Source organism: Agelaius tricolor, unplaced genomic scaffold (genome assembly GCF_023055355.1).
Source record: "Agelaius tricolor isolate 1412-34295 unplaced genomic scaffold, bAgeTri1.0.p SCAF_5, whole genome shotgun sequence".
Classification (NCBI taxonomy): Eukaryota; Metazoa; Chordata; class Aves; order Passeriformes; family Icteridae; genus Agelaius; species Agelaius tricolor.
This window is the reverse complement of record NW_027269265.1, coordinates 39,085,625-39,105,461: the sequence shown is the minus strand read 5'-3', so window position 1 is coordinate 39,105,461 and position 19,837 is coordinate 39,085,625. Positions and strand designations below refer to the sequence as shown.

Here is a 19,837-nt window from a genome sequence, read left to right as displayed (position 1 = left end):
AGCTGGGCTGAGGAAGCACTTTTCTAATAGGGCTCTGGGGACATCTGCTGTTTGCCAAGACCAAGTGGCAATGACAGGTGGCACAGAAAGAACACCAAACTTCTTGAATGTTTGTGATATGTGTAATTTTCCATTGACTTCAGCTAAACTTGGGTTGTTTCTTGGCTCTTGCTGACTTGATTATATTATTGTCAGGACTCAGTTGCTTTAGCTGATTTGTTTTAGATATGGCTCTTTACTACATCCTGAACACAAAGTGGTTTTTGCTTGATAATGCCACAGAAATTATGTGGTTAAGCAATACAGCTATAAGGTCCTCAGCTGACTGAGGAATCCACAGTAGGTGGAATCACTCGTATCTGAACGGCCAGAGCTTGCCATCCTGTCCAGAAATAATATGTACAGAAATCTGAAATAGGGGGAATAGGCCTGTGTTCCACTGCAAGGAAAGACCTGTTCATTCAGGGTCACAAGCATTTGTATTTTTTTTGTGTTTTCTTGTCCATATTATTTTATTTATGCTAACCCTTGGTGATATACTGCTGGGGACCTCTATGAGAAAGAGTTTTGGAGTTATTCTTTAGGTTGCTGTGGTGAGCCTGAGTGAAGGGTAAGGCCAGTTTGTCTTGTATTCCTTGTTTTTTTAAAAAAGAAGCACTCTACAACTTGTTGTGACTTGATTCATACTTCCTGCTTGACTATAGCCACCTCCTACCCCTCCTACTGGCACCTCCTACCCCTCCTACTGCCATCTCTCTGTAACTTGGTCCCTGCCCCACATGTGAATTGTCAAGGAAGCAGAGGCACAGGCTGGAGTCCTCCTAATTCAGGGTTGTTCTGCAGCAGAGTTTGACCACAACAAAAAGAGTCTCTGGCACTTACTTTGGTAAGAGTTGTCTTGATATCATTCTTTTCTGGGCAGTTTTCTCAAATGAGTTCTCTTTTTCCTGATCTCTCATGTTCCATCTTTTGTGGAACAAAATTATAATGGCAGTCTCAAAACCTTGTTGTTTATTGTTTTCCTGCTCAGTTTGACAGGCCAGGTGTTTGACATTTGGGCTGTTATGCCTTATAGATTTGCCAGAAGTGTTTTCATTTGCAAATGTTTTCCTAAGCTTCTTTTCCATGGGGCTGGAGTTTCAGGACTGCCGGTTGTAGAGGTCTGCACCCTGGTCTCTGCTGCTGAAACTGGAAAGGGACAGATGTGTGGCCTCCACCATTTCAGTAGTAATAGCCAGAATATTTGGAATGTGAATGGCACAGGTAGCTGGTATTTGAGGACTCTGGGAAAGGGTGAGTTAAATGATAACAGTTGTTGCTTTAGGCTAAGCTTCAGACAAAGTGCTTAGCAGAGTTTAGATCAGAGACATTGATAAGACTGGAATGTCAGCCCAAACCAAGGATATACTTTGTCTGCTGCCTCCTGGGATAAACACCACTCTTTCTGAGGGGTTTCTGTTCCAAGGTAACATGACTTTTTCTTTGACAAGCTCTCTGAATGGAGTATCACTCCAGTGGAGGTGTGTGTCAGTGGCTGTTGGAACGGAGCCATTTGGCCATTTGACACAGTCTAGGGTAGCAAATGAAGAATTAGCCAGCTTCCTGAAAAGATTCCGGAGTGGGATGATGGCTGACTGGGAGCTGTGCCTGCATTCTGAACTCTTCCCCGTTGTGGTTTAAATTTGTATTCCTAGTGAGCTCTGTGTCCCTGCAGTGTCTCTGTATAGTGCAGAAACAGCTCAGAGAAGCTTCTGTTCTTGGCTCTTGCTGGCCAGTTTTCACCGGTAGCTGATGTGTCTGGAAGCATGTGATGGTCCCACACATGGCATGTGCTGTGATGCCTTTCTTGGCACTGGGAGAGCTTGGAGCACAGCTCCAGATAGAGGATTTGCTGCCATGTAGGTTTGAGACTTGCTGGTTTCTCATCTCCTGAAAGGAGAATTTAGGAAGTGGATCAAAGGGGTCTGACTTGTAATCTTGGTTCTGGAGAAGCTGATAATTTTTTTTTTGGTCAGTAATTGAGAATTTTAACTGTTCGGAGTCGGACAGGGTAGTCTTCTCTGGATTGTTGTTGGAGGCAATCAGCCTGGGAAAGCCTGGAAAAATCCCATTAGACGTAGCCTGGAGAATAAAAATCTCACTGGAGGATTAATATGAAGCTGTTCAGATGTGGCTCTGCTGACAAATTGTGTTTGTCAGCAGCTCCAGGTGCAATGAACACTGGCTATGCTGAGCCTGAAACAAAATTACCCTAGATCTCTTGTAAATATTAGCAAATGGCAGCAGATCAAGGATAGTTTTATCCACTCTATTGATTCATTAGCTTTCTGTCCCATGTCCTTCCCTGTTCTGCATTTCAGAGCAGAAAGTTTGTGGCTAACTCTGTTCCTGCCTGCCCTGAAATATGTTCTGTGATGATGGTGCTATTTTGAGACAAAAGCAGAAGGCTGGTTCCCATCCTCGGGCTGAACTTCATGATCCCAGTGTTATCCTGTGTGGTCAGAAAGTAATTGCTTCTTGCTGGATGTGTGCATTGAGTTAATAACTTAATAAAAGCCCAGTTTTGATGGCAAAAAGTTAGCACACTCATTTCCTAGCTGGCCTTAATTTAGTCCAAGGTGTGCTTCATTTGAAATGTCTGGCTATCTGACCTAAGAGGGGAAAGTACTGAAAAACTTTCTGCAGAATTTGTTCGGGAAATAAGTTTTTGGGGTTTGTTTCTCACTTAAAAATAGTGCAGTGGTTTCATGGAGACTGTCCTTTGTGCCCTATTGCTCCTGTCTCTTCTGGGGACTAGGATCTTGTGGGAAGAGGCTGTCCATGGGAAAGGAGCAGGCATGTCACTGCTGTCCCACGTGATGGTGTGTTACACAAAGATGACAGCAAAAGGCATCCGGGCCACAGTCCTGAGGGAGTTCTCAGAACTGGAGTATTGTTAGGAATCACAATATTTTGGTTTTAGGAAACATTATTTTGGTTCTGGGACTTGATGCTTTTCTGAAGGAAGATGTTGGTGTTGTGCTGTTCCTTTCAGATCTGCCTTAAAGTGTGTGTTTATGGAGTGTTTTACACACGCTCTGGAGAGGTCTCTGTGTGGTTTGGTTCTTCTTGACTCTGAGTGCCTCTTTTTGTGAGCGCTGTAGCAGTGAAATTCCTCTTTACACGTGGCCTGAAGCTGAAAGAGAGGAGGCTTGATTTCATTGCACAGTCCACTTCTGCAAAGTTTGGTTTATTCCCTTGCTCATGTCACATAGCATGTGGAGGAAACAAAAGCTCCTGGTTGAGAGCTGTTAAGGAACTATCCCAAGTTTCTGTTATGTTGAGAGTTTCTGTGTTCTCCTGCCAGTTCTTACATGGCAAAGGTGCTGCTTCCATCCTCTTGGGGGTTGAGGCAGATGTGACATAGTCTTGGCCTTGAATTTTAGCAGAAGCTGAATTGCAAAACTAAGGCAGGTAGTTAATAATAGGCTAAAGCAGGTTTCTGGAAATGGCAGTTCATACTGGAAACCTGTGGCTGTGTGGGAAGAGCAGAGCTCTTGTCAGCTCTGGCAAGGTGTTCCATCCTTGTTCTGCTGCCCAGTCTGAAATACTGGTCTCTTCTTTGTGGTCAATATGCAAAACTATGGCTATGAGGTTCATCAGCATTCCCATTTTACACAATAACTGCCTTGCTTTCTTTTGGGATAAGAAAACAGGGGCCTAACATATATTGGCATATGAATTCCTCACTGCCATGGAGGGTAGAAGATAGTGTATCAGTGGTCAGGAAAGTGGCTGTCACTATATACTCCAGCTATGTAATCCCTGCCCAGTGATTTCAAAACTTTGTTGGAGCTCAAAGCATGTTTCTGCTAGTTTGTGTGGGAAATCTGCTGCCTCACACCATTAATTGTCAATCTGTGGGGCTGCCCTGTCAGAAAAGCTGTGATGCCAATACGTCTAAGACCTGTAACTGAAGTGGGAAAACAAGGTGGAGTGCTATGAGTGTACCTTCTTTTGTGTTACTTGATTGAAGCTGCAATTGCAGCAGTAAATCTATTTTCATTGGTGAATCTGGTACCAAACCTACCCAGCAAACATGACTGCAGATGCCAAAGCTGTAACTGGTGCTGATGATTTGCTGTAGGTGTTGGTGATTGACATGGGGAGGTAAAGTCAATCTTGGAGCACCAGTAGCTGCTGTTTCTCTAAGCAGGCAAAGGTAGAAGTGGCAGACAAAACTTGTGTTGAAGATGTGTTGCAGGGTGTCTTTGGTGGCTAATGGACTCAGCAAAGGGTAACAAGGGTACTTTTCAGGCATGGTACATTGTTACTGGCTCCATCAGTACAGAGTGCCTGCATTTCTGCTGCTTTTGGATGTAGTTTCCAGCTTTTAACTTTTTTGTTTGTTCATTTTTTTAAGAATATTTTGTATGATAAAAAATTATGAATTGCCTCTATAGAATTGAGTCTATCCAAAGCAAGCCCAGCTTGTGCACCATATTTTGATATGCAATGTCAAGGGAAGGGAGAGTATCTAAGGAATTTTAAGTTTATAAGGGAATGGAGAATTTCTTCCTAGAGCTCTGCTCTGCAAAGGCTCCTGTCTTGATAGGCCCATGTGGGTCTGCTGAGTATATAGCTGTGAGAGTGATGGAAAGGGGCTAGGTGTGATAATAAATGCCTTCATAAACTATAGGAACCTCCTATAGGAAACTATAGGAACCTTTTTAAAATTCTAATTGGCAGTTCAGTTTTTTTACTCAGAATCTACTAATCATGAAAAAAAGTTATGGGTGTGGGGTGTGTTATTCATATGGTATGATGCTATTCTCTGTACACTTCTGAAGTTGTTCAGAGGACTTCAGAATTAATTGCAATTAACCCTTTTAAAAGTGGCAAGTACAGCAGTTACCATTTTGGTGGCAAATGAAGTCTAACAGTAAGAAATTTGACTATACAGAGTTAGTTGCAAATTCAAAAAGGAGATTTGGGAATCAAGGCTGGCTGTTATTGCCTCTAATTGTTAGATAAGGCTGCTTTTGGCAGAGGAGCATGGGGGGAAGATGAAATGGAAGGAGGTTGAATCCTGGAAGACAGCAGCTAAATGCATCCCGGTGGCAATCTGGCTAGGCTCTCAGACTTTAACCTCATGATTACTTTCTGGGAAAGGATGCAAAGCTTGGCTCGCTATAACTTTTTTTCTGTTCCTCCAGACCAGGGTGCACTTGATGGGGCCCAACCAGGTAGGTAGATTTTTTGTGGCGCTAACATTTGGTTCTGTAGATCATGGTATTCCTTTAGCATGACCATGGCCTGTAGCTGGACTGTCTCAGGGGAGCCCAAACTTTGCTCAGCCTTAGGCTGCACTGGCAATTTTTCAGGAATCCAAAGGCTGCACAAAATTGTTGTCTGAGGGCTGCACCTCTGCCTCAGACACAGCAGAATCATCTGAGCCAAATTTGGTGTGTGGGCTTTACTTTGGGCACTTCAGGGCTCATGGGTCTCAATGTAAATCCTGTTCCTGTCCTGTCATGGTGGTGACCTGCTTGGACCAGTTCAGTTTGAACTCTAGTTCATCCTGTTATCAAATGTGGTTTGGAAGTTCATTCTAGGATTGCTTCCTATTCTTTCACATGATCTGCTGCTGCACTCACGTGCTAAGCAGCTGGCACTTAAACTGGATTCTCCATCTGAAATCAACTGTTATCTATTTCTTCTCCATTTGGCTGCAGAGATGTGTTCTGGCAACTTGTTTGCCCAAAGCTGTGCTTGAGTTCCCTGGGCTTGCTGAGCATTTGTTAATACTCTCCGGACTTTGGTCCTAAGTCTCAGTAATGTGGCTGCTGGGGCTTTCATGCTTCTCAATGTACATGAAAACTTCTATTGGTGTGAAATTCTTACTTCTAAGACCTTCACACAATTCATGGAAATGCTGATTCTCATTTCCTCATTATGTGGAGTCTTCTTCCCCTTTTTCTATGCTCTCAGACATCCTCCCATATTGCATTCTTTAATCTGACCCTCTAGTATATTTTTGTATCAGTTAAAGCTAAATTCACTTCATAAGGCTTTCTGATTCTGGCAGTGTTTGGATATTGGGAATATCAAGGTGGATTAAATAATGTATTAAAATGCTTCTGCTTTGAACTCCCTACCTTCTTTTCCTTCAGGGCTAAATCCACTTGGGAATTCAATAGGCAACTAAAATCTACTATGCTTAAACATTTCCCAGCTGTGCCATAAGCTTAGCGGAGCTAATTGAAATGAAATTACATTTGACAGGTTTTTTGCTCACAGTGGCTCTGATTAAACATGCTAAACTTTGTGAAACTTGTGTAGTAATATTCCAGTGTTCTGTAGTGGTGCTCTTTCCTTGGCCCTCAACTCTGTTAACTTTGCTGTTTTAGCAGTAACACTAGCTTTTGGCGGCGAGTTTTATCCATCTGCATTGTCCAAGTATCAAAGTATTAGGATATTCCCATATGAATCTTTCAACAAGATAGGCACCTAACTGAGGCGATCTGGTGAAGGTAGGAATGAGCAGTCTCTAGACTGCAGCTAGGCTGCCTCAAATCGTGACATAAATGCTAAAGGATATATTTCAGGATATGAAATGGATATATTTCTATTTACCTAAAAATAGTAAATAACAGGATTTGCATGCCAAGGATGTATTTTCCATGTGCAGATTTGTGTATTTTTTGGCTGTGCAGATTCATTTAATGCCCTGTCTTGGGATATTATTGCCATCTTGATGTGAATTTCTGCTGTGATACATTTGTATTGCTGCAGGTTTTAATCTGAAACATTTGCCTCAGTATTTTAATTTCAGCCCTTTTAGAAGTTTGGCCTCGCACTCATGGCTTGGACACACAGCAGTGATTTTCCTTGCCCCTGTCTGAGAAGTGCCCTGGAAATGCACTTTTTGAGCGAGAAGAAAAATGCAGTTCAGGCTTTAAAAGTGCCATAAAAATATTCAGGAGCTTATGTCAATCAGTGCTACAACTGCGTATCTCTTTAGATGAGCAGCTGTCCTGTCTGGCTTTAGGCATTGGCTACTGTCTTGCTCTTTATTGTTAAAAGCAAAATAATCTGAATCACATCCTTCAGGGAGGTAGTTTAATTCCAGTGTACTTGAAAATATTTTTTAAGTTGGGGTGTTCTTTGAGTACTGATGGTATATAATTTGTTATTCGTTTGTTGTTAACTATTGAGCATTCCTCATGTGGGAGAGGTAGGAGGCAGCCTGAGAAGCCAAGTGATTACTTCATGATCTGTAGTTGTGTTCAGTGGAAACTTCAGCTATTTGCAATTGCAAACAAGGGGTGAAAACCTAGATACATAAGATTAATACTGCAAACAGGAAAGCGAATAGTACAAGGGATGGAGCATCTGGGAAAGATCAAACCTGATAAGAATCTGTTCTGTAGGAGGCAGAGGGGCCACCTGAAGGTAGTTTCCTCCAACAAGAATGCATGGAATGGGCTTTAGGTTCTTGTTTATAAATTGGAGCAACTGATTGTTCAGCTTTGATGCTGAATTTTTGATTTTATCATGTCTGGAGCAAGGAGACTGATCAGATATATGTCAGGTAGAAACAAGATTGGCAGGTGATCATTTTGAAAATTTCTGTGTTGACAGGCTGAGCTCAGTGTGATAAAACTGGAGCAAAACCCAGAACTCAGTAAAGGGCATGCTGGTTCCTTTGTAGGTCTCATGCATAAATTCATTCTGATTTGGAAGGCAAAACAGGCCACTCCTTTTTCAGTCATCCAGGGCACTGTAGATTATCTTTTGATGTACTTAGCCCTGGAAATTGTCCAGGAGATACATGCCATCTCCCCTTGGGAAGAGTCATGGATTGTCTGTTTATTCTTTACCAGCAATCCCAGACTATGTAAGGAACAAGACTGTAGACTTTGCATAGGCCTTGCTGTAGGCTTTTATATCACTTCAGAGAAAGCTATTTAAGGTATGCTGTTCTGCCGTTCTGGAATTGTGACTTGTCAGGTCTGATAGTCAGTGCCCAGAAGCCTGAGCTGAGCGTATGGCCACCCACAACATGGCACAAACATGGTACTGTACCGCACACCACAGAGGTCTGTGTGTGTGATTAAACTTGAAGTCTGCATCTGGCCCTCAGACCATCCACTCTGGTGTGAAATGCAGCCTCAGTTAACTGAAGATATCATCTGTTCTGAATTTAGCATAGAGCTCCATATGATCTGCAAAGGTCTGTTGTCTTTCTGACCATTCTCTTTCATGAGTATAAAACTCAACAGATTCTCAAATGCTGCATCCTCTTGGTGCTTTATACAGGCCTTTGTCCTTCAGATAGAGACATATGAGTTGCTCAAGACCAATGGGAAGGATCACAATATACCATGTTCCTTGCCCAGGACTTTGTAACCTGCACGTAGTCTTTTAGACAACTCAATTACATTAGACCTGTCCCTAAAGCTCACAGTGAGCTACCAAGAAACTCTGGGGTAGGCACAGAGTGGGCTACCATGGGATATGCAGTGTGATGTTGGTCTTGTGGCCTGGCTGTGACTGTACCTGGTTGTTCCAGATGAGCCTTGCATCACTCTCCTAGTCCTGCATTCCGGGTCGTGCGTCCTCCCCCTGCCCCGTATCTGCGCATGTGTATGTCAGTGTGATGGCCTGTGCCGCCCCTTTTCTGGCCCGTACCTAGTGCTGCCGCAGTGTCCTTAGCTTTGGTACAATTTCTGCCTTGTGTGCATCACTAAGTTCTGTGTTGTCTGGTGACTTGAAAATGGGACTTGCAAGGTGAAAATAAAAATGAACAAAGTAGCAAGAGAATCTGTTCTGGCAAGATAGGGGCAAAAGGGGACCGGTGGCATCTTAAAGTCATGGCTGGTGTGTATGAATTCTCTGGCTGTCATTTGCAGCACCAAGTGGTCCTCTGGTACTAACAGGCAGCATTCCCAGAAATATCAGGTTTGCTGTTCCGAGACCCCAGCTGCTGCGTGGCAAGTGTAGCCAAGTGATAGTTGAGCGCCAGAGCCTGTGCAAAGCTGAGAAAATGGCTGCATGAATATTGTAAATCCATGCTGGGAAAAGGATATATTTCAAGAGGAATGATGTATTGCAGGTCAGTCCTGCATAAGTAGTGATCCTTGCTGCTTTTCTGTGCTGTGGTCTGTGTGAGATGCTTTACCATATGGGAGTAAGGAGGGTATTGTTGAGTGTAGCCTCAACAGCCCCATTCACTGTTGCACTCTCTGCTTGACAAGAAAACACAGGTTTCAGAACAGGGTGAGTAGCTAAAAAGGTGGGAAGACTTTTACCCTTAATACTAAAGGAACCATTTCATCTCCAATACTGCAAAAAAGAAGTAATCTTTGTGGAAATGGATTGGGTGTTGTGTCTGGGAGAGAATCAGACTTTCCCTCAAACTCTGTATGTCTGCAGGATTTGTGACCTGGTTCTCACTTATGCAAATCTCTCTATTCCCCAGCATGTCTGCTAAGCTTGGCCATGCGTGTCTGCTTGGGCTTTGTTCATGGGGCTGAGATCTCTGCTGGCAGAAGTCCACTGTTGGTTGAAGACTTGCTTTGGGGAAAACTTGGCTTGTTGTCTCCGAAGCCTCAAGTGGTGCCTGGGAGTGTCCTTCATGACATGACGGTGCTTTATGGGTTATTTGGCTCCAGTGTGATGGGGACTGTTTTCTGCATGGCTTTTACAAAGAATGCTTTGTCGTGCTGCACTTTGCAGCTCCTTCTGTCTCAGGCTGGAAAAATCTCTCTGTGGATGGAAAATCTAGGAAGCGGTGAAGAGCTTATTCTACAGTCCTTCTGGAGAATCCAGCAGCCCTGCTTGGCCCATCTGTAGAAGAGACTTTCCTTTGGAAAGATGAGAAATTACCTGGAACTCATCCAGAAGAGTTCTTATCTGGAACTGCTCTTTTTCTAGGAATTTCTTGGTTTCCAGGGTATGAAATGGCCTGTGTTCTGTGTGCAGAACTAAACTCCAGGTGAAGCAAAAAACAGATGCACCAGACTATTAGAAGTTAGTCTGGGACTGTGTGCAGGATGGAAGGAGTTATTGTGCCAGTGAAGGGCAGTTTTCCCTGTGCCTCCCTGGACATGGGTGTATCAGGAGCAATGCCCAGGCACAGCTTTGCAGGATTAATGCTCTGAGCACTCTGCTCTGTACTTGCCTCCATCCCTATGTGCCTGGAGGCATTCTGGTTTCCAGTCCTTCATCTCCTTTCAGGGCTGGAGCAGGGAATCTGTTCTTGATTCTCATTGTTGACTTGCCAGGCCCTTGGCGGTCAGGTTTCTGCTTCCACACTAGGCCCATGATAACTGCTGAAAATCAGATTTAGCTTTGCTGGCAGCTGTGCCTTGTTATGGTGGTTTCTCATTCTTTCTTTACCCCTTGCTGCCAATACCACAATGAAGTCCTTACCTTCCTGTAATCTCTGGCATTTTATCTGCAGGTGATGACAAATATGGAAGAAAAGTCATTTTGTTCAGTGCTTGCCGGATGCCCCCAAGTCATCAACTAGATCACGTGAAACTGCTGGGGTAAGTAGAATCTTAGTAGGCTGCTGTTAATTTCTTAAATCTGACCTAATTCTCAGCTACTGGATTCCTGGGGACAGGTCCATCTGTAGTAGCTTCTTTAACTGGACATGTCATCCCAAGTGCTTACCTCCATTGCTGGAGTTGCAAATCCTGTTATGGCACACAAAAAGAGTCCCAAAGGGAGGAATAGGCTCTCTGTAGCAGAGCACAAATTGAGTTCATCAATTCTTTCTTCTCAGGTACCTGAAATTCACACTGGACCAGTATGTGGAGAGTGACTACACGCTGGTGTACCTGCACCATGGCCTGACCAGTGAGAACAAGCCATCCCTGAGCTGGTTGCGGGATGCCTACAGGGAATTTGATCGCAAGTGAGTAAAGCTGCAGCAAGCAAGGATGTCCTGTGCTGTTCTCTAGCCTAATATAGAGGATCTTCCCCAGCCCTCCTGTGTAGCTTGGTGATCATAATTTACTGTCACTTATTCCTCTGCTTAAGGAGGTGGATTGTTGTTTAAGACAGACTGAAACATAGGTTAAACAGCTCCTTCTGTAGTTACATGCTTTAGGCCAACAGGCAAGCATCAAACCCAGGACCTGGTGCAAGTGTGTCAGCCCCACGGTATAACTGTAGGTTCCTGAGGAGGAACTGATTTTAGATGAAAATTGGAATACAGGGTAGCATGCCCTTAGGCTGCTGAGTGGCCTGACACAGCTACAGAGCATGGGAGAGCAGAGGCCATGGTTGCTGGGGTGTGGTGAGGCTCAGTGCAAAAGGCATGAAGCAACCAGGGTGCCTTAATCTTGTGGAAAGGTTGGTTCCTGTGCTTAAGGTGCAGCTTGTCATTACTAGGCTTCTCTTGACAGATACAAGAAGAACATCAAAGCCTTGTATATCGTGCACCCAACCATGTTCATCAAGACCCTGCTGATACTCTTCAAGCCTCTGATCAGGTACGAAGGAAACACTGTTGGAGGCTCACCTGCATGTTCACATTGCAGAGGAACAATGGGGCCTTCTCAGAGGGGCACAAGCTGAGCCCAGGCTGCCAAGCCTATCCTGGAGTCTCTCACCTTTTTCTGTCTCCTCCCACTTCTGAGCTCAGAAATACTCACACACCAGAAATACCTCTTTAGGAACCTACAGAGTTTGCAGCTTTGTGCTACTCATTTTCTCTCCAGCCAGGTAGAAGTAAAAAGTTGCAGACTCTGTAACTGAAATATTTAATTTATTGTGATACTGAAATAATAACTCCATGAAATAATTGGGAGTAAAATCTTCTCAAGCCTACTGCTGAAGAAAGGAAGGAGAAATCCACCATTTGAGGGAGCCTGCTGCTGCTAGGGCTTCTAATGTATCTTGGAAAGTCTTTGCATCTCCTGGTAAAATAGATGGAGTGGGAGAGCAATGTGGGTGACATCTCTGCTGCTCAGCCATACCTACACTTTGCCCCACTGATGTTTCTTGCAGCCCTCTGCACTCCTTTTCTGTAAGAAGTCAGTTCTGTTACTGGATTTCCCAATTCCTCACATATCTACCTTTCTCTTGTTTTTCAGCTTTAAATTTGGACGGAAGATTTTTTATGTGAATTACCTTAGTGAGCTGGAGGAGTATGTGAAGCTGGAACAGTTGGGGATCCCAAGCCAAGTGCTAAAGTGAGAATACTGTCTGTCTCCCCCCCTGTTTAGGGTTCTGTGAGAGGGGACCTTTTGGGCAAGGGAAGGAAGAGATTGTTCCACTCAGGTTTTGCAGGGTGTGCTGACAAGTTGCCTTCAAGACTGGTTTCTCTCTATTGTCCTTCCTGTGTGTCCTTGGCCCCAGTCCCCAGTTCTGTCTTTGAGTTAAAAATCCTCCCGCAATGAGGCACCAATCCTGCATCTCCCACTCACCCTCTGGGGACTTCCTGTAAGATACTGACCTTGACACTGACCTGGAGCTCGTGGTGTGCATCTGCTGTCGTCTGGTCACCTGCTTAGCTCATTCTGCTCTGCTCAGCTTGTCTTTGGAGCTTCCCAAAGTTCCCATAATCTCAGTCCTACCAGATTGCTTCCCTGTCCCACACCCACATATGCATCTGTCTCATCACAATGCTGTCCTGGCCTCCTGCCCATGCTGTTACTCAGCTACTCCACCTCTTGATTACAGATAGATACTCCTTTTCTCCTTGCTTTTTTTTTGGCAACGAGATGTTTGTTCTTGTGCTCCAAAACTGCCTGTGGTGGTTTTGCATAGGTGTAATTGACCGTACCAGTCTAGTGTTGCTACCAGTGGGTGTGCAGTGCTGGGTTCATGCACTTTCTGGGAGGTGGAGTGCCTTTTTACTAGTCTGTGTTTTGCTGCAGGTATGATGAATACCTGAGATCCCTGCAGAAACCTTTGCAAGTGCCCCAGAAGCCAACACCCCCACGTCCACCACTGCCAAACCAGCAGTTTGGAGTCTCCCTGCAGCAGTGAGTATCTCTGGACTGTGTTGCTTTTGCCCTGACTTGCTTGATATGAGGTCACTGTATTTATTATTGAACAACAGCAGAAAATGGCTGCGAAATTTCTTGCAGTTCAGACTTTCTACAAAACTTTAATCATTTTCCTGAGGAACTCTGTGCTCATGTCCAGATCCTGACTAACTCAGTTCAGTTCCACTCTCTTGATCCCTGGGTTAGATTATTTTTGCAACTTAGGGTCACTAAGGGAGGAGCAAAATAAGAGCCATGGGGACAGCTTTACGGCACTGGAAACTTTCTTTTAAGCAAAAGATGTCTGTAGGAGGCTGACAGGGTTCTCTTTAGGACTATGCTGCTTTGAGCAGCACTGCAGATTTGTTTCCTAGTTGTTTTTGAAATCATAAATTCTATTTTAAAAGCACCTCTATTCAGCCTTGTAGTGAATCCCACTCCCCATTCCTGCACAGTGACGAAGGCACACACAGACACTGGCAAGGGCTGGTGATACTGAGTAACTGTTGAAGGTATTTTTAACTCTGAGTGTGGTTTTGCCTCCCTGGGGAATGAGGAGGAGTCAGTACTGTGTAGCTAGACACATCCTCTGAGGCAGTCTGGGAACACATTCCCCGGCTTCAGTGCAACATTTCCAGATGGTGTTTGCCATGGTGCGTGCTGCCTGAGCTTGTTAGCAGCCTGGGAGGGGTCAACAGTTCCCAGCTATCGAGTGGTCTGGACAATCAAATGTGAGGGTGGCAGAGAGCACCTTGGTGTCATGAGGTTTTCCTGACGGCCATTTTGTTGATAAATCTTCTGTCACAGGAATGGGGTGGCCAAATTTATTTTTTCTTGTGTGTCAGCTTATTTCTGCCGTTGCTCCTATGGGGAAGAAAAAAGGAAGTGTAACCCTTTTCACCTGATTCATAGCTACCATACTTCCCTTCTGGAAAGCCCTTTGCCCTGGCATATACAGGTTGAGATTTTTACAGAGGATGGAAAAACGTTCCTGTGGTCTAGTAATGAGCTCATAGTTGCTCCAGTGAATGATGTAACATGATGGGTGAAGGGGATAGAAGGCTGGAATAATAGCTGAACCAGGGATGGGGATGGCAAGATCATATGTGGTACAGCTTTTGTGGATAAATTCAAGAGTTGGAGGCTGCATGTAAAGCAGGACCAGTCCTGTGTATCAGTTGTGTGTAACCTGTTGTTTCTTGGTGCAGTCTCAGGGAGAAGAGCCCTGATCAGTCTCCTGTTCCTCTGGTGGTCAGAGACACCATTGCTCACTTGCGGGAGCATGGTAAGTGTTTGGAGAAGCTGCAGTCCCAGATCAGTGACCTCTGTTCTGTCCAAGCTCTCATCAAGACTGTGTTAAGATAAAGAAGAACAGCAGTCTAGAATAGGGTGTAAAGCCTGAACTAGATGAGTTAGCCTTCAAGTGAGATTGTGGAGGGTTTAGGAGACCTCCTTCTTTCAGGAGTCCATGTTCCTACTTGTGTAAAAGTAGCCAAATGACCCTTGTATCCTTTGTCAGATAGTGGAAGCAGAAAAAATTGTTGTACTCTAAAAAAGGGACTTGTTGATATCTGTCTGAATGCCCCACAGCATGGATTTATAATTGCAGAGGGCCAGCATTTTTAGAGACTCTCACATGGCTGATTGTTTTCTTCTGCATCTGCTGTCACTTCACAGCTCTTAATACAGAGGGGATTTTCCGGAGATCAGCAAATACACAGGTTGTCAGAGAGGTCCAGCAAAAATACAATATGGGTAAGTGCCCAACACATCAGAGCCCCTCTCATTCCCTAATTACTACTGTGCAACTGCAACTGTGTAGGAACTAGTCCATCATGGATCCTCTCCTTCTTTGATAGGTCTGTAGGTGAGGCCTCATCTTGGGGTATGACCTGAATTGCAAGGGAGAAGTATCTGGTACTTCTGCTGTGTGGAAAGCATACTCCTTCCCACTCGTATTCCCTTAACTATTCTTTTTTTTTTCTGAAAGTTTCCCTGTTTCTTGGAGTGAGATACACCACCTTATTCTGGTTATACTGAAGGGACTTAAGATGACCAGGATGAAACTTAGTCATGTTTGATTTGATGACTTCTAAAGATGTAGTGCTGGATTCAGCACTGGTTTGTATATGATTTTGGGACATATTTTTCCACTTTGCTAGAAGATGTGGTACTTTGGGATTCTGTGTTTTTTAAAATACTTCTTCCTTAGTTTCGGGCTCTGACCATCGTGTCCTGTCCTTTGTCTGGAGGAGGTGCTGCTTTGCCCAGTGAGCACTGAATCTCTGCTCTACTTTCTCAGGTGTGCCTGTAGATTTCCAGGAGTACGAAGATGTCCACCTCCCTGCTGTGATTCTCAAGACCTTCTTGAGGGAGCTACCTGAGCCCCTCCTTACTTTTGGCCTCTACAGCCATGTTGTCAGCTTCCAGAGTGAGTTGTAACAAGTGCTACTCCCTGAATGTTTCACTGGCTAAGGGCAAAGATGTCTTAGTGGAGACATGCATGGGATAACTTGTGACTGCCAGCAGGGCCTTCATCAGGACAGATGCTGAGGATTGTCCTGTTTCTCTTGATTTTTAGGTGTGGAGGAGGTGAAACGTGTGGATGCTGTTCGCAAAACGCTCCAGGATTTGCCAGAAGAAAACTACCAAGTGCTCCGTTTACTGACAGCCTTTCTGGTGCAGGTGAGCACTAGCCTAAGCATTTGCTTGTCATAATGCTGAGAGGCACAGGCAGCCTAAAGGTGCAGCCATACAGCCTGTGTGGTCTATACCAGGGAGTCTGGAAGCTCCCCAGGCTGGAGGTAGAACTACAAAGTAGCTGAGTGGAAGAGGGGTCTCAGATTTGCTTTGCAGTACTTCCTGCTGCCAAGAAAGCCACTGCAAGGCCAGTCAAACAAGAGGGAAGATCATGAGTGGTGATTTGGACTTGTAGAGATATTATCTGCCAGTGCTCTTGATCCTGTTGTTATGATATGGCCTGGTCAGCTTTTCTCCCCTTATTTTCTCTGTCTCTGTCTCTGGCTTTGGGGAGGGTAGGCAGCTGCTGTGCTATTCTGTAGGATTCACAGTCATCTCTTTCCTTCCCACACAGGTCTCTGCTCACAGCGACAGAAACAAGATGACAAACACCAACCTGGCAGTTGTGTTTGGCCCAAATCTGCTCTGGGCCAAAGATGTGGCCATCACTCTAAAAGCCATCAATCCCATCAATACCTTTACCAAATTCCTGTTGGACCACCAGAAGGAGCTGTTTGAGGCTGCAGAGGCCTGAACCCAGGCCAGCCCACACCTGCACACTGTGCCCACCTTCCCCTTCTTTGTCTTGGAGCTGTGACCAAGCTGTCTCCAGTACAAAGGGACCATTGATCTTCTGGGTGATGAGCAGAGTGAGGGCTGTGGAGATGATGGTGAAAGTGTGCAAGTAAGTGAGCAGGAGACCTGCAGCTCTGGATGGGCAGGGGAGCTGGTCTCCCAGCTGCTGAGACTGGAGTCCTAATCCACCTGCGCAGCTTCTCCGGGGCTCATCACCAGTCTTCTGCCCTATCAGATGACCTGCCTTCCTTTCCTCCTTCCCTTATGTGCAGTTTTTCTGCCCTCCTGGTCCCTTCCTCAGCACAGATCTTTTTGTTCAAGCTCCCAATAGCCCCAGCTCACCCCTCCTTGCCTCAGCTGGGCTGTTTGGGCTAGGGCAGGGTTGCTGGGTTTTGTGATGGAGACATTCTTACTGTGAGTGCCATTTCTCAGTACTGAGCATGCATCCTGCCTTTCCCCAGGGGCACCTAAAGCAGGGAAGGGAGCAGCAGCCCTTGTGCTTCAGGTAGCAGCATGTCCTGCACTTGCAACCACCACTCTCGACCCCCTGCTTTTGGCAGGCAGGTGAAGGACAGGCTCATGGCAATGGGCTGTGTTACCTGTCAGACTCCAAAACAATGAAAGTGAGTTTAGCCCAAGCCCAGCCCCTCTGGTGTCACCCACTCCAGGTACTATTCATTGTTTGCTGGACTGTAGCAGGTGACTTGCCTCCTGTGGTTATCCAGCTCAGGTGTGTTTGTCCCTCCAGCAGCACTTCCAGCCTGGCTGGGAAGGGTCATGCCAGGCTTGGCTGTGCATGCAGGCCAGCTGTGACCCTTTGACCACTGGCGAGTCTGAATGGCAGGAGCAAGTGCCCTGATGGCACTGAGCTGCTGAACACCATGAAGATCCCCATCTCTCCTGGCAGCAGCACTAGGCTTCCTCTTCTGGCACATGTATATGTGCTGACTGGCACAGACTGCCTTGACTAGTTTTTACTTTTTGAGCATAACTTTCCCCAGCACAGTGTAACAGAGAGCATGGCCTTGAGGGAAGGTCTGGGGACTGGGGCCAACCCTCACCATGGAGTGCAACAGGCCTGGATTACAAATTTCTGACCAGGTGCTGAGCGCTCGTGCCAAAGCTGTGAGGGAGCAGCTATTCCATGCCGAGGGCTTTTGCCATGTCTCCTCCTGGGTTCACACCTTCCACCCTCCCATCTGGTCAGATGCATCCTGTATGCCCTGGACACAGCTGGAGAGATCATGTTCTCTGCAAAACAGGCTCAGAGTGGGGTGGTTCTGGCACCTCCCTGGAGCAGCTGCGATACTGTCACAGCATCTCTGTTGGGTTTGGGTTGCATCATTCCCATTACCTGAGCTAAAGAGATCCTTCTCCTCAGCCTGGCCTGTCAGGGTTAAAGGAGGGAGCTTCTAGCCTTACTTCACTGGTGTGATTTATCTTTGTATCATGTGCCTGGGCCAGACCTCCCTGCTGCATCTGGCCTCAGGGACAAATCTTTTGGACCAAGCAGAACTGTTTTTTTAAAGCTACTGGATGCTAAAGAGAATTTGCTTTTTCATAATATTTTAGCCTGCCTTTAAACACTGACCAGGGGTCGGTGCCCCTGGTGTAGTCAAAGTAAATGGCATCTGCTGCAGGAATTAAGGAGATTGCTCTTTTTGCTAAACTCTGGAATGGGGATGGGTGCAAACATAGGCAGCTCTGCAAGGCAGCGCAGGTTCAGCCAGCTGCCTTGGAGGAGGCACACTAACGTGGGTGGGAACAGTGAACAAGTAAGTGAACATTACTAAGACCGGAGCAAGAGAGGTTCTAAGACAGGACTGGATCTGATCCTTTCTAGATACCGGGAGACTTTGCCCTGTGGAGGTTACCAGGCTGCTGACTTCTACAAGTCTCTCTCTTCCAAGAGTAGGAGCATTCCCTGTTTGGCCAGGACATGAATTGCTTCATCCTGAACAATTCACAGCAGTAACTAAGTAAATGTTTTGGAGGGAGAGATAATCTGCTCCAAATTCATTTGTGATCTCTTCTCGAGTGAGTTAGCAGGGCGGATGTGCTGTGGAGGAGTAATCTGGGGTGGACTAGTGTGGAGAGAGGTGTACTTCCCCCAGTGTTTAAGGGGCAAGGCCGTGGAGGCTGAGGGAGCCTAGTGCAGCTCCTTTTTCCCTGCAGGCATCCTGCCCTGTGGAGCCTTTGGTAGAGGGAGAAGGAGACTTGGTGCTCTGACTGTGTCTGCAGCTGACACTGGCTTCACCTTCATCTCTGTAGAGGAGAGGCAAGCCCACTTAACTTCTGGGACAAACGCACAAGCTCGGCAGCCTGGAATCCAAGTGCCTGTGTGCATGAGGCCTGGCCCTGTGCACTCTCTGGGGAAGTGGCATGTTCTGACTTTGCAGAGCAGCAAGGACTGTTCCCTGCCCAGTAGCCAGAGGAGCAGTGCTGGAGTAGCTCCTGTCCAGGGGGAAAGTGGGGAATACTGCAAGTGTCTGAGTTATGGCTGGATTTTGGCGGTTTATTTTAGGGTGTTTTTTGGGATTTAGGTTCGTTGGGTTTTTTTTTAGTGAATTCTTGAAATGACGTTTCCTTTTTTAGCAAAATAGAGGCTGGTTCATCCCCTGCTGGCAGGGATAAAAGCCTGTTCCAGTTCAGTGCTTGCAGAGAGTGTTCAGGGAACTACTACTGCTCATGGTGGGAAAGTGCTTGCAAATCCTGGAAGGGACCCACTGTAAATATCCCCTTTCCTCTGCTGCTCCTTGTGCTGGAGCTGCTGAGGGCCCTGGAGCAGGCATAGTAACCAGGGTTGCTTTTGCAGTCTTTTCTCCTGAATGCCTTGTATTGAAATATTCCTCCAGTGATCTGAGCAAAGAACTGGCCCGGGCCTGCCTGCAGCCTGTGTCAGGTGGGTGGTGACCAGAGCCTGCTCCTGCCAAGGCCATGAGGTTAAATTCCCTCCTCACATGGGCGGGGTGCTGGCTGGGCAGGGCTTCTCTGCCTTGTATAGGTCAGGGTGGTATACAATTAAGGTGCTGGTCTGTGTCGGTTTTCTCCTGCTATAGAGCTGCCCAAGGGTCTCTTTCCTGGCTTACCTTTCAGGTTAGCTATTAGCCATTTCTTCCTGTGGGGGTACTTGTTCTGCATCAACCTCCTGCTTTTTAGCATCTAGAACATTCCCCTCTGCTAAGCCTCCTGCTGTCTTAATGGCCTCTGATCACTCCCTGCCCCAAGCTGTGAACTGACACCAGAGTTTCTGGGCGGTGCAGGGGGTCTGGGGCCATCCAGATGCCTTGTGTGCTAACATGAGAGAGCTGAGGGCCAGTTTGGTCCCAGTTTCCTTTTTTATGCACAGGGGCTCCTGTGCAAAAATTTCTGCTATGCTTTTGTTGCTGGTGTTCCCTGCCTTCTTTGTTAATGTTCATCAGGTGCACGCCTGGGTTTTCACAGTTCACACTGTTTATTTTCTTTTAATCTGCACCAATCTTGTATTTCACAGTTTGCACTTTTTGTATTTCAATAAAAATCAAAATGTAATCTCA

General features: G+C 45.9%; 1 protein-coding gene across 9 annotated transcripts in view; it reads left to right on the top strand.

The window, feature by feature from the left end:
- The window catches only part of ARHGAP1 (Rho GTPase activating protein 1), a 26,201-nt gene extending 6,364 nt beyond the window's left edge, over nucleotides 1-19,837 (top strand). For 8 of the 9 annotated variants that reach the window (XM_071427452.1, XM_071427446.1, XM_071427453.1 and 5 more), the window contains 11 exons: nucleotides 5,196-5,225; nucleotides 10,448-10,535; nucleotides 10,775-10,906; nucleotides 11,400-11,486; nucleotides 12,090-12,188; nucleotides 12,876-12,983; nucleotides 14,195-14,271; nucleotides 14,664-14,741; nucleotides 15,289-15,417; nucleotides 15,568-15,671; nucleotides 16,081-19,837. In XM_071427452.1, coding sequence (XP_071283553.1) covers nucleotides 5,196-5,225; nucleotides 10,448-10,535; nucleotides 10,775-10,906; nucleotides 11,400-11,486; nucleotides 12,090-12,188; nucleotides 12,876-12,983; nucleotides 14,195-14,271; nucleotides 14,664-14,741; nucleotides 15,289-15,417; nucleotides 15,568-15,671; nucleotides 16,081-16,260 — 1,112 coding nt within the window. In that variant the 3' untranslated portion in view covers nucleotides 16,261-19,837. The remainder of the gene's footprint in view (nucleotides 1-5,195; nucleotides 5,226-10,447; nucleotides 10,536-10,774; nucleotides 10,907-11,399; nucleotides 11,487-12,089; nucleotides 12,189-12,875; nucleotides 12,984-14,194; nucleotides 14,272-14,663; nucleotides 14,742-15,288; nucleotides 15,418-15,567; nucleotides 15,672-16,080) is intronic. The other variant, XM_071427454.1, reaches the window with a different exon arrangement.